This window comes from Melospiza melodia, chromosome 3 (genome assembly GCF_035770615.1).
Source record: "Melospiza melodia melodia isolate bMelMel2 chromosome 3, bMelMel2.pri, whole genome shotgun sequence".
In the NCBI taxonomy this organism is placed as follows: domain Eukaryota; kingdom Metazoa; phylum Chordata; class Aves; order Passeriformes; family Passerellidae; genus Melospiza; species Melospiza melodia.
The window spans coordinates 105,323,191-105,342,222 of NC_086196.1; the positions used below are offsets into that span (position 1 = coordinate 105,323,191).

The 19,032-nt window shown below is 40.9% G+C and overlaps 1 protein-coding gene across 1 annotated transcript; it reads left to right on the forward strand.

The window, feature by feature from the left end:
• The first annotated feature begins 6,067 nt into the window (after window positions 1-6,067).
• GTF2A1L (general transcription factor IIA subunit 1 like) lies at window positions 6,068-17,991 on the forward strand. The gene is made up of 9 exons (XM_063152469.1): window positions 6,068-6,088; window positions 7,962-8,063; window positions 8,352-8,475; window positions 9,851-9,906; window positions 10,868-10,961; window positions 12,356-12,950; window positions 14,804-15,092; window positions 15,915-16,004; window positions 17,881-17,991. Exons 1-9 carry the CDS (start codon window positions 6,068-6,070, stop codon window positions 17,986-17,988), a joined length of 1,479 nt encoding a protein of 492 aa, XP_063008539.1. The 3' UTR covers window positions 17,989-17,991.
• The last annotated feature ends 1,041 nt before the right edge of the window (window positions 17,992-19,032 follow it).

Here is a 19,032-nt window from a genome sequence, read left to right on the forward strand (position 1 = left end):
CAAGGTCTTTTAAGGCTAAACCATCCAATTAAGAAATGACACCTAAATTATTTTCACTTTTAACCCCATAACTGATCACTCAAAGTCCTCACTGTGGATTTTTCTATCCAGTTACAAAACACCACCCAAACCCATGAAGAAGAAGGAAGAAGGTAAAGAAGAACAACCTGTCTCTGCCCTAAACCTCCATCTTGCTTCATATGTATTACTATATTCTAAAACCTCAAACTTTTAAGTTTCCACCCTGTGATACTACATGCTTCTAACCAACTACACACCCATAATCCCAGTGCTATCAATCAATTTTGGAAGCTTGCTCCACAGCCTCAGGTCAAATGCAGTGCTCTCCTGGGAGTCAGAGCCTGTCTGTACAGAAAGTCTAAAATTCTCAGTATTCAGAACTCCCAAGAGGGGCCCTGCTTTCATGCAGTGCATCCTGCCACTGTGCACCAAGCAGAACTCACCGGGCCTGGAGCATCCCTGTTTCACACCTGCACCGCTCTTGGCATTGGTGACCAGTCCTCAGGACAATCTTGCTCATGCCATGGAAAGGACAAGGTCAGTGCTGTAAGGAATGCAATGAAAATATCAAACAAAACCCAGCAGTGAAGAAGGGAGGATTTAAAGCAAGAATTTAGGCATTAGCCTGGTGGTATCCAGAGGTGAGCCACCACTGTAACCTTCTTGGACTGCCATCTGGAAAGGGACCTTCATGTGTCATCTATAGCATGGAGCAGATGTCACTGTCTAAATGGAAGTAATGACACCAGGATTTAGATGAGACTCCATCTGAAATGGAGGGAACCAACCACTGCCTGAACAGAAATGGGAAAAGGCTGTTTTAGCCCATGTAAGTCCATTACTGAATCTCTTTGATGCTAATTATGTGATTATAATGTCAAAATGAGAGTGCAGAAAATCTGCTCTGGGTAGGCCTACTCAAAAGTGGAGCTTGGGGGTGAAAAGAAAAAATCCAAAAATGGAAAGGTGTGCGCAGTTGTGTATTAGGACAGCAGGAACCCCTCCTTGTTTTCTCAGAAAAGGCAGCTCAGGAATATGACCTTTAGCAAATACTGGGGTCTTCATATAAATGCTTCCCACAGCCAGTGTGACAATGAAGGTTACTCTGCATACATCTGAGTTGTTCTTTAGCAGAGTTAAATTGGTATTAATGAGGCAGTAAGAAGGACAGCCTGACTGCTTAGCTGTGCTTCAGCCTGTCTCTCAAAGTCACTTGCTGGGTGATTTTAGTGGTTGCTTGGTGCTGCAAATTCCACTGCTGCTGCAAAGGCCTGATGCAGTCACTCAGCTTTATTCCTCTTGAAATTGCCAAATGCAAACTTAGGCAGAGCAAACTGGCCTTGACCAAAACATGCTGCTCTGCTCTTATTTAACTTCACACTAGAACTGCTGGACTTCTGCAATCGTCTGCTCAGCAATGAACTTCCATCAGCCAATTCAAATAAGGAGAAATGATGTTACTGGGCATTTATTCTCCCATTGCACCCTGCCTCTGTGTGGTTCTGCACCCCCTGGAAGCTAATCCCTCCCCAGTGGAGCCAGGAGCAGATGAGTGGCAATTACAGACAGGTGAGGAAGGGTAAAACCAGATGGCAAAGGCAAAGGATTTAAAGAGACTTGAAGGCAAAGACAATGGACAAAAGAGGAGGGAGCTGAACTGTGGCTTTTTTAGGATGCAGGTAAGGAGGTTGGTATCTCTCTGGGAAAAAATACACATCTGCACATCATACCCAAAAAAGCAGATAGCAAAGGAGGTGAGGGAACAGGAGCTGAGCACTGAGCCTGACACCAGCAGGATTGTGACAAGAAGAAGCCCAGTGAAATGACCCCTCCCCACACCAGGTGGCTGCTCTTTCCCTGTGAGGCTTTCTGTCCACATAAGGCATATGTATCAGGCTGAGTATTTGGGAGAGGAAAGGCTTGTTTCATCCTTAGTTAGGCTTACTGATACTACACAAGTCTTTGGGCTTATTAAGGAGCTGAGATATACAGTACTATTCAGTATATTCAATCCATCAGACTGCCATTTTTATGTAGCCCTTTGTACAGGTCAGAGCCCTTCATAAACCACCCAATGTCCTGAAAATCTGTCATTGCATTGAATTAAGGGAGAGCTCTTTCTGTAGTTCTGATAAAGTGGCTTAAATCAGGTAGAAAAAAAAAGAGAGGCTCTTGAAGAAACAGGAGTCACACATGATAAATGAAAAAGGAAGAAATCACAGGTCCCAGTATTATCTGTCTCGGAACTCTGAGGGAAATGATGGAGCTTGTAACAAAATCATGCTGTTAATAAAATTGATTATGAGGCTGGAGTGCCATATATCTATGAGTCAACAGCTGAAAACAAAGGGAACACATTAGAGGATATCTTTAAAATGAAATTACACCTCTGCTCATGTCATGTTATCTCCATGAGGACTGCCTGGATTCTGCAGCCAGTTCCTGCTGAGAATGATTGCCTTTACTTGGAAAGAAAAGGCAAGATGGTGTTTGTATAATATGCCTTGAGGAAGAATTGTGCAGCCCTGCAGTTGTGTGGCTGTTCCTCTCCAGCAGTAATGCTGGATTTAAACAGGAGAGGGCATTCATGACCAAGCATCTGAGTGTGCTGAGGATTCTCTGTTTCTTAGAAGGGAAGACATTTGAAAATGGTAACTTTTTTTTTTTAATGATTAATAAAGACTTATCATCCAAAAATAAATCTTCTCTAGACATCATGTACCAAAAGGAGTACAAATAATTACAAATTAAAACCTGTCTAGTAAACGAATGTTTGAGGTGCCCTTAAGCAGCACTATGCCAAAGGTAGACAAAACCCCTGAAAAATCAGGAGGGTTTGAACAGCATGTTAATATTTTCTTTTCTAAAACTATGGTGAGCTCTTAAAGACACTACAATGGGGAGAGCTGGCCTGGAAGCTGAACCAAGACTGATGAAACCCCAATGCTGTTCTTGGGTGCCATCTGTGAGCTTGGGCAAGATGTTTGGTGGGTCTGTGCCTCAGTTTCTTCTCTTAAAAGTGGGATTAAATGTTAAAAACTTCTCTAAGCATGAAAATGACAACACTGTTGGCAGGACATGGACAGTAGGTTAAGCTCACCACATCAAAGCTAGCCAGTCAGTATGAGTAATGCTAGTCACAGATATTTTTATATTTTTCCCCTTGTTGAGAAATGACTGCATTTTTTCTGTGCATACCAGACTTTCTCACGGTGTTCAGCTGAGCGAGCTTGGATGAAAAGACACCTTCCCTAGGAATTTGTAAAATAAATTATACAAGGTGTGTTGCTAGGCCACAGATGAAAACAGAAGGGTCTTGGTTAGCAGGAAGTGGTCTCTCCATCCTTCCCTGTGCAGCTTGGACAGCTGTATTCCCATTCCTACTTTATCCCCTGTGATATCTGTGTACTATAAATAGGTTTATCTGCTGTCCCAGCATGAAGGGAGCTGACATGACCTGGTGACAGGCCCTGTGCATTATTCAAAATCCAGAGGGTATAATTTAGAACAGATGGGGGATGCCCACAGTGCCTTGTGGGAATGCAAACACAGACGCATGCTGTCCACCTCAGGTAAGGATAATCTGCTTTAGTCTGCAAATTTTCCTGTGGACATAGGCAAAGTCACCTGACCACCATCTGAGACAGCTGAGCAGTCCTTTGGTACCAAACTCCCCAGCTCTCCTTCTTTTGGAAGTTAGGTGTACAAACTGCTCTGATTCTAAGGCACTTTGTAAACCCTGAGATAAACAGAGGGAGGTAGGAAGCAGGGAGCTCATTTATGAATCCTCTCCCTGCACTTGCACCTTTCTAGAAGCCCTGAACAGGCTTCTAGAACGTGAACCCTGCATGCTGGCAGGGTGATGGCTCTGGGCCAGGTCTGGCTGCCTGATGAGGAGGTGGCAGCCAGCTGCAGGATCCCCATCTGCGACCTTCAGGGCCCAGCAAGAGCCTCAAGGCTGCAGCTCCTTCCTGCTATCTCTGCTGACATGACAGGAAAAAAGTCAGGAGAAGAATAAGGACACTTTTGGTATGCACTGGCCCAGGCAGTTTCAAACGAGCACTGTGCTTTAGGAAAAAATATGGTTTATTATTTAAGTTATTCTGTAAGCAAAGCAACGTGGCTTGCCTTTTCCTCACAATGATGGAGGGCATACAGAACAGCTGAATATGCAACTGCTGTTTAATTCAAGACTTAAGCAGTGTCATTAAACATATTTCCTTGCAGAGAAAAATTACTTCAATAGCAAATTGCGTTTGTCTCACTTGTGAAAACACAGCTTATTAAGGGTGTTGCTTCTTCTATTTTGTAGGTGTTAGTCTGGCTATTTAATTAAGGGTCTGACAGTATTTTCATTAAAATATTTTCATTTTTCAGGATGTGTAAGCCTTAAAAATTAAAGCTTAATGGGTGAGTCTCCTTTTCCCAAGCCAAACAGCACTCCAACGACATAGCTACCTAAAAAATGAAAAACAAAGGAAAATGAAAGGAAAAATAGATTATATTTCTAGGTTCTCAGAAGCCTCAGAGCAACACCGACCGAAGGTGCATAAAGACCTAAGTATATATTCCCCTGCACATATGAGATTAATGAACATTTTTCCAGATTAGTAACTGCTAAATTAGTAGATCTCTGCATTAACATATGAACAGATTGCTGCAAATGTAAGCAATAATTGAGTAGTTGTAGCAGATTGCTCCTGCTTAACTGCAACGCTTAGCTTCAGCTCTCCCCGTTTAGGAGGTAATCACGACTTCAGGGTTTATTAGAGCAAAAATGACACGTGTTTGCAGCCAGCTCTCCTGGGTGCATTCCCACCCCAGGTAAATCCTGGGTGATGCTCCAGGCTGCACCTTGGACCCCAGACCAGACAGTGGCGGCTTGCCCTGAGTTTTAGGGTCTGCCTTTAGCACGATGTCCCTGTTATGAATAAGAAGATGACTAGGCCAATATTCAAGCAACAATCAATTTATTAATATGGTAAAGTATGAGCAATACAGTGCTGGGTACAGTGGGGAAATTTTCCCTCCAACTGCACACTGATAGTTGAGGCTTACAAGTATTTATAGGGGTACTCATCAGCTTTCTCAGCAGTTTCTATTTCAATTTTTTTTTACATCACAATTCTATACACTATTGTGATTTAATTTTTCTCAGGATATGTCCCAAAAGGAGTATCCCCAGATGGTGGTGGTCCGGTTTCCGAAAGAAGAAAGACAATCCCATCTGGTGGGGTCCAGCTCCCCAGATGTGGGTCACCTTTTAATTGCAAAGACTATAAATCTCATAACAGTGATGTCCAGCTTCCCTTGGTCAAAACTATAAATCCTTGAGCTGATGTTCATCTTCCTTTCTCAAGCTGTTTTTTTCTGCTTTATTAAGAAGTGAGATAAGCATATTTCCTTTATATATATATTCCAAAGCTATAGTTTCAAGGATACAAGCAATATTCTAAAATTATACTTCAAAAGGTTATTATTGCAGAACTCTTTAAGGATTAGCTACAAGCAAAAAGCAACATCCTTAACACTTTAATTCCAATGCTCCTAAATCAACTATGGTTAATTGCAAACAAAAGATAGGTTTAAAGGCCTTCTTCCATGCTTTACTTTCCTCTGTCATTATTAGAATTCGCAACTGTCCCATTGTCGGGACAGGTACATACATTGCCTGTATGTACCTGACACGAAACACAGCTTTGTATTTCACATGGCCCAGAGCCGGCGGGGTTTGGGGTGTGTGTGCGAACAGGGGGCCGGCGGGGTTTGGGGTGTATGTGCAGGGCACAGGAGCCCGGAGGGCCGGCGGGGTTTGGGGTGTGCGGGACGGGAGCCTGAGGCTGGCGGGGTTTGGGGTGTATGAGGTGCAGGAGCCCTGAGGCCGGCGGGGTTTGGGGTGTGAGGGGCAGAGGAGCCCCGAGGGCCGGCGGGGCTGGGGCTGGGGCTGGGGCTGGGGCTGGGGCAGGGCCCGGGCGGGGCCGGCCGCGTCCTCCTGGCAACGGCGCCTTAAAAGCGGGCGGGGGCTGAGGCGGCGGCTGCCGCTGCTATGGCTCACGGCAGCCCCGTGGTGAGTGCCTAGGCTGGGCTAGGCTAGGCTTGGCTCAGTTAGGCTAAGCAAGAGGGGTCTGGCCGCACCTCCTTGCGGGAGACGGGATGAGCATGAGCAAGTCGCTTCCCGGCCCCAGCCTGGGTGGGAGCCGCCGCCCGTTTGCTGGCGCGGGAAGCCCAAGGGCGACGTCGAAAGCTTTTTTCTTTTTAAACTTTTAAAACCTTTTTCTGTTGAAAATGTCCGTTTGTGGGCAAAAGCGTTGTGGCAGGGGTTGGCCCTGGCTAGCTGCGGGGTGCGAGGGACACCTGCTGCTTTGGCGGCCCGGCGGTGCCAGGGAGGGCGGCGGAGGCCTCTGTGCCATGGCGGGGTCTGCCCGCTGCTGCCTCTCCCTTCCTGGGGCTGCCTCTCCCTTCCTGGGGCTGCCTCCAAGGACGGGAATCCCAGGAGAGGGAGCCTTGGAGGCTTTGCTGGAATGGGATGTGGATGAGCCCCTCCTGCCACCCCGCTGCACACGAGTAGAACCGGAGATGGACAGTGCCCGCTATGGATGGCCTGGTTCTGGCGAAGGAATGTAAAGGGATTCAGCTGGAGTACAATAGTGGCTGTGCTGTAACCATTTTTCTCTAATTTGCAAGCATGTGGTGGTTGAATTTTACAGTTGCTGTGTGCCGTTTTTATATAGCACAATAAATATTTGTACTCACTGTAGCTTGGCAATCCTGGGGAGAGGAATAGGCCCGTTGAAAGATTTACATTTAGATTCTCTTCCGGATTAGCAGTGAAGGCAGAGCATTTGACATATGGGCTGATCAGCAGCTTTTAGTGTAGAGGTACAAGAGGAAAATTTTTTTCCCTTCTTCATCTTTCTAGTATCCTGAAAATGTCCTGGGGGACTCCTTGGAGGTTGATAACCCCTGATAAGAAATTACACTTGAGTAAGGTTGTTTTAAAGTAGTTGTGTTGGTTGCATTTTCCAGAAAGTGTAACATGTTACTTCTTAATCTCTTCTTTTCGTTGAAAAGAAATTGTTTGTCATCTGCACTTTAAAACAACTTTGGATAAGTAAAATATTGATATTTAAAAAAAATATATTATTAATCCAGAATCTTGTGAGGTTTCCTAAAATATCTCTGCTTCATTTTTCACCTTGTGTAGGCTATTCTGTGGTAATGAGAGTCAAGATTAATAAGCTTTAAATTGATAAAGGCTCATTATCTTACATTTGAATTGGAGTGTAGGAATCTTGAAGCTCATGCGTATCTGCTGTCCAGGAATGACTGGAGGATTAGGATTTAATCACTGATATCATGGGCAGAAGAAGGAATAAAATGTTCTGTTGGAGTCCTATTGTAATGTAAGAGGAATTATCTGCATTGATAAAAGTAGTGTTCAAATTTCCAGTTAGGTTACTATGCAGCATCAAACTGTTTCCACAAAAAAAAAATAAAAAGTCTCAATTACTTTTTGTGGGTTCTTCACATTCTGCTCCTGATGGAACTGGCAGGGTTCATTTTTTAATATTTGTGTTATTAGTTGGCCCTTAGATTAGGAGCAATGATTGCAGTATGATACAATGGGGTTAGACAAGTTTGTTTGAAAATGCAGCACAGCAATGGCTTTTGAATGTTTCTAGGATTTTCTTAAGCATTTACCAAATTACTGGTAGCCTAAACAATAATTTGAAGCTCAAATCCAGTACTTTTTTTAGGGTGTTAGATTTAAAAGAATGAGTGGACTTGCTGACCTTTGCATTTGTCATTCAGTTTCTGAAACTGATCTGTTCATGCTGTTCAGTTTGTAACAGCAATTTGTGAAGTTAGACTTTGTGCTATCTTTTCAAATGAGTTAATGCTCATCTTAACTTGCAAACATTTATTTTTCCCTAATGTAGCCTGAGCTATACCAGTCCATCATCGAAGATGTGATTGAAGCTGTGCGGGAGCTCTTTGCAGAGGAGGGTGTAGAGGAGCAGGTTCTGAAGGACTTGAAGCAGGTTTGTTGGGTCCCCTTGCATTAATAGCAGTTGTGTTTGTGTTGTCTTTTTCTGTCAATTTCTTTGCTCTCCAAAACATGCAAACTTTTGCCCTGGCTTAAGAGTTACAAGCACCCTGTGAGAAGTGTGGGGGCTCCTGGGAGTTGAAATTGGTTCGTTTTTGCTGCCCTGTTTGTTGGATACAATCAGTCAATTTACTCTTGGAAAAGCTGGGAATACCTGATTATCTTTTTTGATGCAGTTTGTTTTTAAAGCTGATGTTTGTTGACCTTAATAATCTTGCTGCAGCTTTGGGAAACAAAGGTGACACAGTCTAGAGCAACAGAAGGCTTCTTCAAACACAGCCACTGCTCTCCACGGTTCAGCCTGCAGCTGCCACACAGCACTCACAGCCTCTTGCAGACTTCAGCAGGTCAGGTGTTGTTGGACACAGTGCATGCAATTTAAGAATATCTCGTTGACTTAGGAATATTTTTGGAAGACTTGAAATAATCTTGGTTTGTGTATATATCTAGTTTAATGTGGAACAGGAATTCTTTGAAAGCAGGATTTGACCAGCAAATGATGAATTAAGCTTTAATAAATGAGTAGGATTCTCTCTACATGCTTTTGATCAGCTGCTCATTTCCAGTGGCAAAACATGCAGAGAGTTTTAGCCTCCTTGTCTGCAGCCCTCCAAGTCTGAAGTGCTTGTAGCACTTCAGTTGCAAATTTACCTGCAGAGTTGAGCTCCTGCTTCCCCTTTTAATGTGTGTCCTGATGTGCAGGGGTTTTATGGCTCGTTTGTGCCATGCAGTTCTGCTGTCAGGTTGGGGCTTAATCTCCTTCTCAATTTGTTAAAATGTAATCCCTTGCTCAAACAGAAGAGAGGGAGCTTTTCAGTTCATCTTTCAGTTAGTTTTTCTAAAAGCAGCATTCCTGTTGCAGAGGAGTACTTGACTTTCACACAGTCCCTGACATCAGGACCTATTCCTCTTAATAGAGTCCAGCTGAGCACTGTGGTATTGTTGTGGTAGAGTGTGGAACTCAGCTGAGACTTATCCCAAAGCGAGAGGCTGTTAGGATCTTTGCCCATGAAGGACAAACCCCATATGAGATGATTTAATGAAGATCCATGTTGTAGTGTATTTCAAGCTTGGGCAGGCATTCTTTATCAGTGGGGTTCTTCACTTTCTTCTTCTTCCTTTCTTGTGTTTGTTTTTTTTTTTTTTTTTTTTTTTTTTTTTACAGTCTTCCTAGCTGAATGAGCCATTTTTGGAGGCAGGTGTTTTACTAGTTCCATGTGACTAAAGGGAATAAATATACTTTTGTGTTTGCAGGCTACTGGAGGTTTTATATTTAATGAGCCTTTCCTTCTTACTCTTAAGTTTTTAAAGGGCAATACTATGGCCAAGCAGTGTGAGTAAATCCATTTGTTTCTAAAAAGGGGATTTGAATTGCCCCATGGCTAGAGATTTTCAAAGTAGTTAGGGCTACCTAAATTGCTTGCTTCTAAAAGCTCAGGAAAGTTTTCCCTTTGCCCTTTTTTCTCCCATGGAATTCAGTATTGGGTGCTGTTGGAAACCTTGTCCTACTGTTCCTACTTTTAGCATCATTGGATTTGCTCTGCTGTGATAAAACTTCTTGCATGTTTTCCTCAAGTTGACAAGGCAATACTTGTGCTCACTAATGAGGATGAACTGAAGTTAGATTTCTTTAGTTTCACCCATGTTTGTTGTAAATTATTGAATGATAACTGTATCCAAGAAATTAATGTTTTTGTAAAGTGACTTTTTATTTTTTTACAGCTTCTTATGTCATCCAAGCTGGCCGAGGTTTTCAGCATTTCACAGCAGCAAAACTGGTATGTGGCTGTAGTGATGTCTTACTGTAATTTTCATTATGTTGGACTTCTAAATTTTTAAAATTGTTTGCCAGTTATTAATAGGCTTCAGGAGGGAGAGTTGTCACACTGCTGCTTCTGTTGGAGCAGTGAAAAAGGATGGGCTGTACCAGCTGGTTCTGCAAAAAGTGAAGCCAGAAATGTTGGAAAGATACAGCTGCCTGTATTTAGCCCATAGGATGAAAGTGTAGTTGAAATGGCACAACTATATAGACTTTTAAAAGAAAAAATTTATTACTGATTGTTAAAATAGTGCATGGCTGGGAAATACTACCTCTAGGGAAGCTGGGAGCAGCATTATCTGTGAGGTGTAGAAATCATCCAGAAGGAAAATGAATGTTTTTATAGTTGACAAGTTTGGAACTCTGGGCATAGCAAAATTTCTTTGGGGAGCAGCCACTGATTGCCAGGGCTTGATGAACTTACTGAGTGCCTCCTGAGCCTCAAGCTAAGTAGCTTGTCAAGTTGAAATATAATATTGGGAAGATGTTTGTGCAATATGTGCGTTTCCTGATTGAAAAGTTGGATTTCCTCAGAAGAGCTAGATTGAAAGTGAGGTGTATATCCAACTCTTTGCTTCCCAGGAGGAAGAGAGACTAGGAAGTGACTTCATAGGCCTAGGCAAAAAACCTGTGCTGTGTGGAGTAATGCATAAACTCTGTCATTGCAGAATACTCTTCATGGGTACTTGAGGGGATTATGGAAAAAGTTGCCGTAACAAAATGGGAGTGTGATAGCTGGAAATCAGGAAACACCTGGGGCAAGCTGTTGGTCTGTCAGTGCAGAATACTCTTCATCTGTCTAAATCTCAGAAGCATGATGCAGCTTTCCAGTGAAGATGCCCTCCCTCCTGTTTCCCATGGATACTCCAGGAGTGGCACTCAGTGCCCTGCCCTGCCTAAGCCCAGCTCTTGTGTTGCAGGGCCCCCCACGAGTGGGTGTGACTCTTGCTCTCCCTCCGTGTGTTGCTTACCCTCTGCAGATGCCAGCTGGGGTGATGCTGCAGCCAGCACCAGGTAAGGGTAACAGGGGCATGTCAGACCTTGCAGGGCCCTGGGGATGTTCAAGGACAGTCCCAGGGACAGCAGATGGAACAGATGAGAAGTTAAAGTGTAAGGTAGAGGCAGTTACCCTCCTGTTTGTACTTTGTTTTTGTAGTGGCTGTGTGGGGAAGTAACTGCAATGATTAGTTGGTGTGTCAGTTTTACAACTCTTAACAAGTGCTTTCCTTTGTCAGCCCAGACACAGGTATCTCCTGCTCCCTGTCTCTCTGGGACAATCTTCTGTGCTTTCAAAAAGCTAAAAGCACTGTGGTGCTTCAGAGGCAAAATTGATTTCTTATTCAAATAAAATTCAACTATCCATTAACCTTTTTGATCCTGTTCTTTTGGTGATAACACTGCTTGTACAAAAACTGCTTGAATGTTTTGGAAAGCTTAGTTCAGTCATTGACTCTTCTCTCAAACAGCCATTCTTTGATGAAAACTGACATCTCTAGTTATCTGTTTCAGGCATAATTCCTGATGTTATGAGACCTGTAGACTGGTACCAGTAACTCTGTCTGTGTGAACATGTGTGTATGGGGAAAAGTCAAATTAAATTTGGAACTTGTCTTCTACACTTGGCATCTCAATTCTGACCCTGATAGTAATAACTTTAGGCATTCAGTATTTGGAGTGGTTTTCTTAAGAAAAGATACATAAATTAGGGGTTGGTTGGTGTTTTTAAAAACTAAAATTAGTTTTAGGTATTAGATATTCTCTTTAAAAAAATTTAAGGTGTTTAGAGAGAATACCTAAATGTCCTTAAAGCATGAACTTGCCCTGTAGCTATGGACTAGTTTAAGGTTTCATCTTATATTCCTTAATTTCTGAAATTACATGGAAAAGTTAAAACCCAGGGTATTTATTTATTTATTGATTTATTTAAAATCCAGTATGTAGTTAAATTATTGAGCTTACTGACACAGGTACTGTGTAGGCCAGACCCAAAAAGAGGTGTTAAACATGATGGACTGGCTGGAAGCCATGATTCAGAAAGCTTCTGAATGCCTGCTTTTCTGAAATTACATGGAAAAGTTAAAACCCAGGGTATTTATTTATTTATTGATTTATTTAAAATCCAGTATGTAGTTAAATTATTGAGCTTACTGACACAGGTACTGCGTAGGCCAGACCCAAAAAGAGATGTTAAACATGATGGACTGGCTGGAAGCCATGATTCAGAAAGCTTCTGAATGCCTGCTTTTCCAGGGCTGGAATTGTGCTTGAGGAAAGTTTTGCTTTGCAAATGTCCTTTTTCTCATAGTTTGTCCTGGTGTTTGCTCTTACTTTTAGTGGGGGCATGTCAGTGGCCTGGATGAGCCTGTAGTTTCACCTGCTGAAGCAGTTTTGAACTCTTCTCTCTGCAGGGCAGCTTTACAAGGTGAATGTGCCTGTTGTGGTTACACAGGCCTCAGGAGATGGAAGCCTTCTCCACTACCCTGTTTCAGGGCAGCAGATGTTTCATCCCCTTGGGCAAGCTTCAGTTCTGCAGGCCAGTGTCACACAGCTGAGTGCATCTGCTGCCCATGCAGCTGGTGAAACACTGCAGCCCCAGGAGGCTGCTCTCCAGCAGGCTGTGCTGTTTAAACCAAGCTATGTGGAGAAACATCACCTGGAGAACTCTGCTCCCTTGGTCCAGCAGCCTTCTGTGAGTCTGCAGGAATATGAAATTAATGCAGTGTTGAATCAGTGCAGTGAATCCACAGAAAAATTCCAGCATGACAACCTTCACACAGCTGTGTTTACTCCAGAATGCTCTGAAGGACTTTTTATTGATGAATCCTTGGCAAGCAGCTCGAGCAGCGTCCTGCTGGATGTGGAGGGGCAGCTGGACATGGAACATCCGGAGCTGCTGCAGCAGCAGGTGTCTGATGATATCATTGACCTGATTATTGCAGGGGAAAGCTTGGATGGAAATGCATTTCTGAAGGGTCAGGGCAGCATGGCTTCCTCTGACAAGGTAAGGCTTTTGTTTCTCAGCTAATGGAAATACATCTGTTAGAGGGGGTTGTTTGAACGCATTTCTAAGTGACAACTAGCTCCTCTAAATGAGAAGAACAAAAGTTGTTTTGATTTTATGGTTCAGTCTTAAGCTTGTTTAGAATAGCAGTTGCTGACTGCTTGTTTTTACATTAAGAATTTGTCAAAACTACTGCTAAAATACTGTGATTGATGAGAATATCAATTTAAAAATACATTCTATCTATGCATTACATTTTTCAGTATTAGACTTATTGATTACTTTTGGGGTTTTTTTGTGACTAAGCAGACATGAAAGACTCCTTGAGAACTTCCATATCATTCTGGCATGATCTGCATATGGATACTGGTCAATTGTGAGCAAAGTGCTTTTGCAGGATCAGCTGGGATTAATTTTATCTTGTAATGTGTGAAGAGCATTAAAGATGTATTGAGAATGCATTCAGGATGAAAAGTCAAATTTGATAAGTGAAAATCTCCTTGAAGAAAATGTATTTCCTTGGGGAAAAAGTCCTGGATAAACTAGAACTCAGCTAGAGCTGTGTGGGAAACTTGAGTGATTTTAATTAACAAGCCTCTTTCCTGACCTCATCTAATTTTAGCGCCTGAAATGATTTGCAGATGTTTGAAGTTCAGGCTGGCTTGGTGACTTTGAGTTGTAGTGCTCATATGTGATTGAGACAAATTTATTAAATGCAAATTTAATGACAGTAATGCCAAATGTCTGTAAATAGAAAGTGTAATGTTGCTCATCTGAACTCTGATGGCAGCATGATGAAGGCTGTCTATAGTGAGAATGGGAGGTCAAAACAAAGTGTTCCTTTCCTGAACTAGAAAGTGTACGTGGATGGGAATTAAGTGCTACAATAAAGATTTAATGAGAAACTGAAGATGGCTGAAACCTTAAAGCCCTTTTATGCTCCTGTGAATGCTCTGTTTAGGAATTTTGTCACTTTTATGAACAGCAACTTGAAGTACTGAAATATTTACTGTTGCTCCCAGCTTTTTATATCTTATTTAAACAAAGCATTTTGAATGAGTTCAGGGAGAGAGAACAGTTCCTCTTGACTTTCATTTCAAAAATGAAAAATGCTATTTTTGGGGGTGGAGGAGTAGCTTCCTTTTTTGGTTTTTTTGGGAGGGTTATTTTTTGCAATAGAAATTCTAAGTGTCCATTTGATTGCTGTTTTTTGAATACAAGGCTGTCACAAACATCTTTTGTGAAAAATCCTTTCTTTAGGGTTTTTCCCTCTTCTAAGAAGCTGAAGCCCCAGAAAGAGAATGTAAACAATGGTTATCTGCTGCTGTAGAGTGCAACAAGTGCACCTGTGATTAACCCATGTTCCATGTTTACAATTGAGAGCCAATCAAAGACAAGCTCTCTCTGAGACAGAATCAAGGAGAGCTCCTTTATTAATTCATTCTTTTTTCTATTCTTAGCTTAGCAGCTTCTAAACTTCTCTCTCTATTCCTTGTAGTATAGTCTTAATGTAACTTATATCATAAAATAATAAATCCAGCCTTCTAATAATAAAGTCAAGATTCTTATCTCTCTCTTCACCCCTGAAAAACCCTTGCAAACCCTGTAACACAAGGGTGTTTAGAGAAAAGGGTAAGAAATTTTTTTCTGTGTTGCTGAGGAATATTTGACCTGGGTTCCATTTAAGTTAAATGCAACGCAATGTTTACAAATATACTCGGGTTTTACGAGCAGTAGGACCTGAAACTCCCATATTAGTGCCCCTGGCTTGTTGATACAAAACTCTCAGGCTTTGTGCTGAGCACGGGGGTGTTGGTTCACAAGCTGTCCCTGGTCTCTTTCCCCGCTGTCCCACGGAACCCGCGGAGCAGGCGGAGTCTGATTTACCGCTGGAGAAAGATCTCTGCGGTGACATTGAAGGCATAAGTCAGCTCGATGGCACCGGGGACGTTTCTTCCAAGGAACAAATACCCCATACCAAAGATAAAGAAGAGAATGAGTTCATTGGCTTTATTGATTCAGAGGATCTGAGAGTTCTGGATGATGAGGAAGACTATGATGAAGAATGTGACAGTTCTTCAAACATAGAGTCCAGCGGCAGTGATGGGGACAATGAAGACCTCCAGATAGACATAGTTGAGGAGGTAATTTACTTTTTAGCCTTTAGAAGCCCATAACAATATTAGATCTCTCAACTGTTGAATTGTTGGATCTAGAACAGTTCCTGGTTAGTTTGATGCAGGGCATGCACAGCGAAGTTACAAACCTCTGGAGATAGGAGGTGCTGCAGAGAAATTACTTGAAAGCTCATTATGAGAAGTATGGAAAAATGAAAAAACTGTTAGAAAGTAATTTGTTTATTGGATGAATTAAAATACTTAGCTATCAGAATTAAAGCTGTATTGTAGACCCCTGGCCTCAGTGGAATGGAGCTTTTGACTTAAGTAAGATATTATTTAAAGAATTAGGTTTAGTTAAGATCAGGATACAAATCTAAGTTTCCTTTCCTTCTAAAGGACCACAGGGAATTAGACACAGAAAAATGTGATACAAGAACTTTGTTCTCTCTTTAATCCCCTGTGTTTCTTTTAATGCCCTAGGTTTTCCTTTTAGGTAAAGATATGCAATTTTGTATCCTATGGGTTTGTTCACAAGAACATCAATTTGTAGCATTTGGACTTTACATAAATACAACTTGATCGGTATCTCAGTTACTGAATACTGCTTTATCACTTAGCAGTTTTGCTTTTTTGACCTGTGTTTTTGTTTAGGGTGTTTTGGGTTTTGAGAATGCTAAGGTGTAAAATGAGGTTTGGTGCTTGTAAATGAGGTTGGTGCAATGTGGACTTCACAGCCTCCAGGTCTTGATTTTTGCAGGGGTAAGTTTATTGTTCTGGGAATGTTTAATTCCAAGTACATTCAATGCTATTCTGAAAGAGTGTATAAACCAGAATTTTAATCTCTAGGATCCCTTGAACTCTGGTGATGATGTCAGTGAGCAGGACATTGCAGACTTGTTTGACACCGACAATGTGATCGTTTGTCAGTATGAAAAGGTACAGTAATACACTTTTATCTTTGTTCTTTAATCATCCTAAATAATACCTGCACAAATCCATCTCTGCTCTCCTGTCAGTGCCTTTTGAAGGAACTCTAATGCTGTAATGGAGTGTTTAAATGATGTGTTTAGCTGACAATAGTTTGAAGGCTTTCCTACTGTTTTCTGAAAAGAGGATAATCGTAATGGGCTATTAAAGGAAAAGGGAACAACAAGTCTGGCAAAATGATGATTTGTAAAGATGCAAAAGCTTGTTTATTTCCTTAACTTTTAAGTAAGATCAACATCTCTGTGGATGTATGTAGGCATATTCAGCTGGGAATTAAGGCTTTTATAAAGGATAACAGAAAGAGAGGTGTATGTACTTTCTTTTCTTTTTTTTTTCTTACTTGTCTTTGTAGTGCTCACTGAGAGATTTTCCTACCAGAATTTTGTTGTGTCTGAGAAACAAAGTAGTTGTTAAGTGCCTTATTGTCCACCTTCATTTTAATGTTTAAAATTCAACCTTACTTTGAGCTCCTGAAGATCAAATCAAATCCTTTTAGCTACTGCATGGTTTTGGATGCTTACATGTCAGTAATTTAAAAGAGAAAAAAAGGGCATGTTTTAAAGCAGATATGGAAAAATGTGTCTGTAGTTTAAGAGTGTGCCTTGACTTTTTAAAAAATATTATTTCAGAAGTACCTAGAGACAACTTTGTGTGTGTCTAACTAGGCCCGTCTTAATGATTGTCTGTGGTTTAGGAAATGGAGAGGTGCTAAGAAAATTGTCTTCATAAAACTGTGACAGATTGACCTTTCCTGAGACCAGTTATTTTGAAAAGGTACAGGGATATGTGTAGAAAATGTCTCTGAAATGAAGCTATTGGTGTCTGTATTGTAGTGAAAGGTACACCAAGTGTTGCAGCCTCAGAACTCAGACATTACAGTTGCCATAGGTAGTGCATACTGTTATCCATAGCAAGTTTTGTCTGAAATAAGCTGAAAAATTGTCTGAAAATCTAAAAGAAACTACTAGGAAGGTCAGCACTGGGCATGCCTTACAGGAAATTTAATATCAGATGTTATTAGAAAGTGAGAGTTACAGAAGCTGGGGGAAGATGTTGGTAGCTTTCCCCTTTGCAATACAGATTTAATAAAACATGTAGGCCCAGAAGAAAGTAGATAAAACCAGTTATGTCTGAAGTTTCCTTGTTACCTTTAAAACAATGTTGTTGATAAAATTGCTGTCCTGTTTCTTTTCTTTCTGGAATTGAAAACTGATGCTGACAATTCAAGGAATTTTCCAGGGATATTTAAAATTCCTTCTTTTAGTATTAAACAAAACTTTCTGGAGTATGGATCTCTTTGCAGGCATTTAAAAAGAAACAGAATATGCAAATTATTTATTACTTTAAAAAAAAATTAAATAGCAGTATTTGCTTTTAAGCCAAGTTTTGGTGCTTTTAGATTGTTCCTAACACCTCTGTGCCTGCAACACTGCATTGCTATGTGGAAAAGAAAACATTGCATTTTAGTTAAGCTACACTGGTTTGCAAGGTGTGCTGTGTTTTGGGATTGCCCTGTTACTGTTCTCTTGTCCTGCTGGTGTTGAGCTGTCATGGGTAACACTTTTTAGGGGGAAGTTGTGGGATAGGAGAGTGGGACAAGATTCAGGAGGTTTCTCTCTTGAGGGGGCTGGGAGTTCTTTATAAACAATTGAAGTATAATGCTTCCATTGAATATTCCATTGAATATTTTGGGTCATAAAGATTTTAAAATAAAAACCAGGTGTGTAAAACAGGCTGTGCTTAAATCTTGTTGGTTTTTTTTTTTTAATGACTGGTCTAATTTATATTTTTGATTTCATTAATTTTGATTATTATTTTTTATCAGATACATCGAACTAAGAACAAATGGAAGTTCTACTTAAAAGATGGAGTGATGTCCATTGAGGGTAAAGATCATGTTTTTGCAAAAGCCACTGGAGATGCAGAGTGGTGAAAATTCAGTATGTCCTTAAAGGCTGTGGCATTAATTCCTTATAAGCCTTGTGTGAAACAACTGGACTTTCTATTGTTGTGCCATTGAAAAAAAAAAAACAAAACAAAACAAAAAAAATCGAAACTAAAAAAAAATCAAACCCCAAACCAACAAATCTGTGATGAAAAATATGCAAAATCTGTGTTGTTAATTTGTGGTGTTAATCTGTTTAATTTTCAAACTAAACCACTGCACTGTTAGTTACTCAGCTGTCTTTGCTGTTTTTTCTGATTATTTAATTTTTCCAATGAATTAATAGCTTTAAAGTTTGAAGTGTTATATCTGTTTGTAATTCAAGAAGGTAAAGAATACTTAGTAATTAGTAAAGAACTACTTATTGATTATAATCAAATAAGTTTTAGTTCTGTTATTTTTTCCCCAGTTCTTAAAAGCTGAGGTATGAGTTGAAATATAAAATTACACTGTTGTGTTCTCTTTTCAAAGACTTTTGAGTTGAAAAAAAAGCCAATATCTATGCAAGTCTGTAACCTGTGGCTGTTTCAGCTGCATATTTCTCTTGATTTTTTTAGTTGCTTTGTGTTTTTTGGACTTAGTTTAAAGACATGCACTCTAGATGCAATAAGGGAAAGATCCTGGAGCTCTCAATATATGAGAATTATTATTGTTTATTCTATAGTAGCTACGTCTACTGAGATGCAATGAGGAGTGTGATGCAGCATTAAAATTTGATTTATTTTCACTGTCAATGCAAAGTCATTTAAGTTTGCTACTGTACATCTCCACTTTGTTCTAGGAATACAGACCAGTAAGCTGTGAATGATACAAATTGTGCATAATAATAAAAGTGTTATCTCATATGCATTTCTAGCACAGAGTTGTTTTTGTGTTCCCTCAGTTTAAACTCTGCTTAGAGAAGTGGGTACAAGCCATGCATGTGGCAGTAGCCCACCCTACCATGAGATCTGCATTCCTCCCAACATCAACTTTTTGTTAGTTCTTCCAGAAATAAAGGTCCAAGAGAAGCTTTGGGCCCTTGTCTTTCAA

Excerpts from the sequence above, each read along its gene's own strand:
- GTF2A1L (XM_063152469.1), top strand. The coding sequence starts at position 6,068 with ATGGCTCACGGCAGCCCCGTG. Across the intron at positions 12,951-14,803 it reads ATGGCTTCCTCTGACAAGGT|GGAACCCGCGGAGCAGGCGG; the intron begins AAGGCTTTTGTT and ends CCGCTGTCCCAC. Across the intron at positions 15,093-15,914 it reads AGATAGACATAGTTGAGGAG|GATCCCTTGAACTCTGGTGA; the intron begins GTAATTTACTTT and ends TTTAATCTCTAG.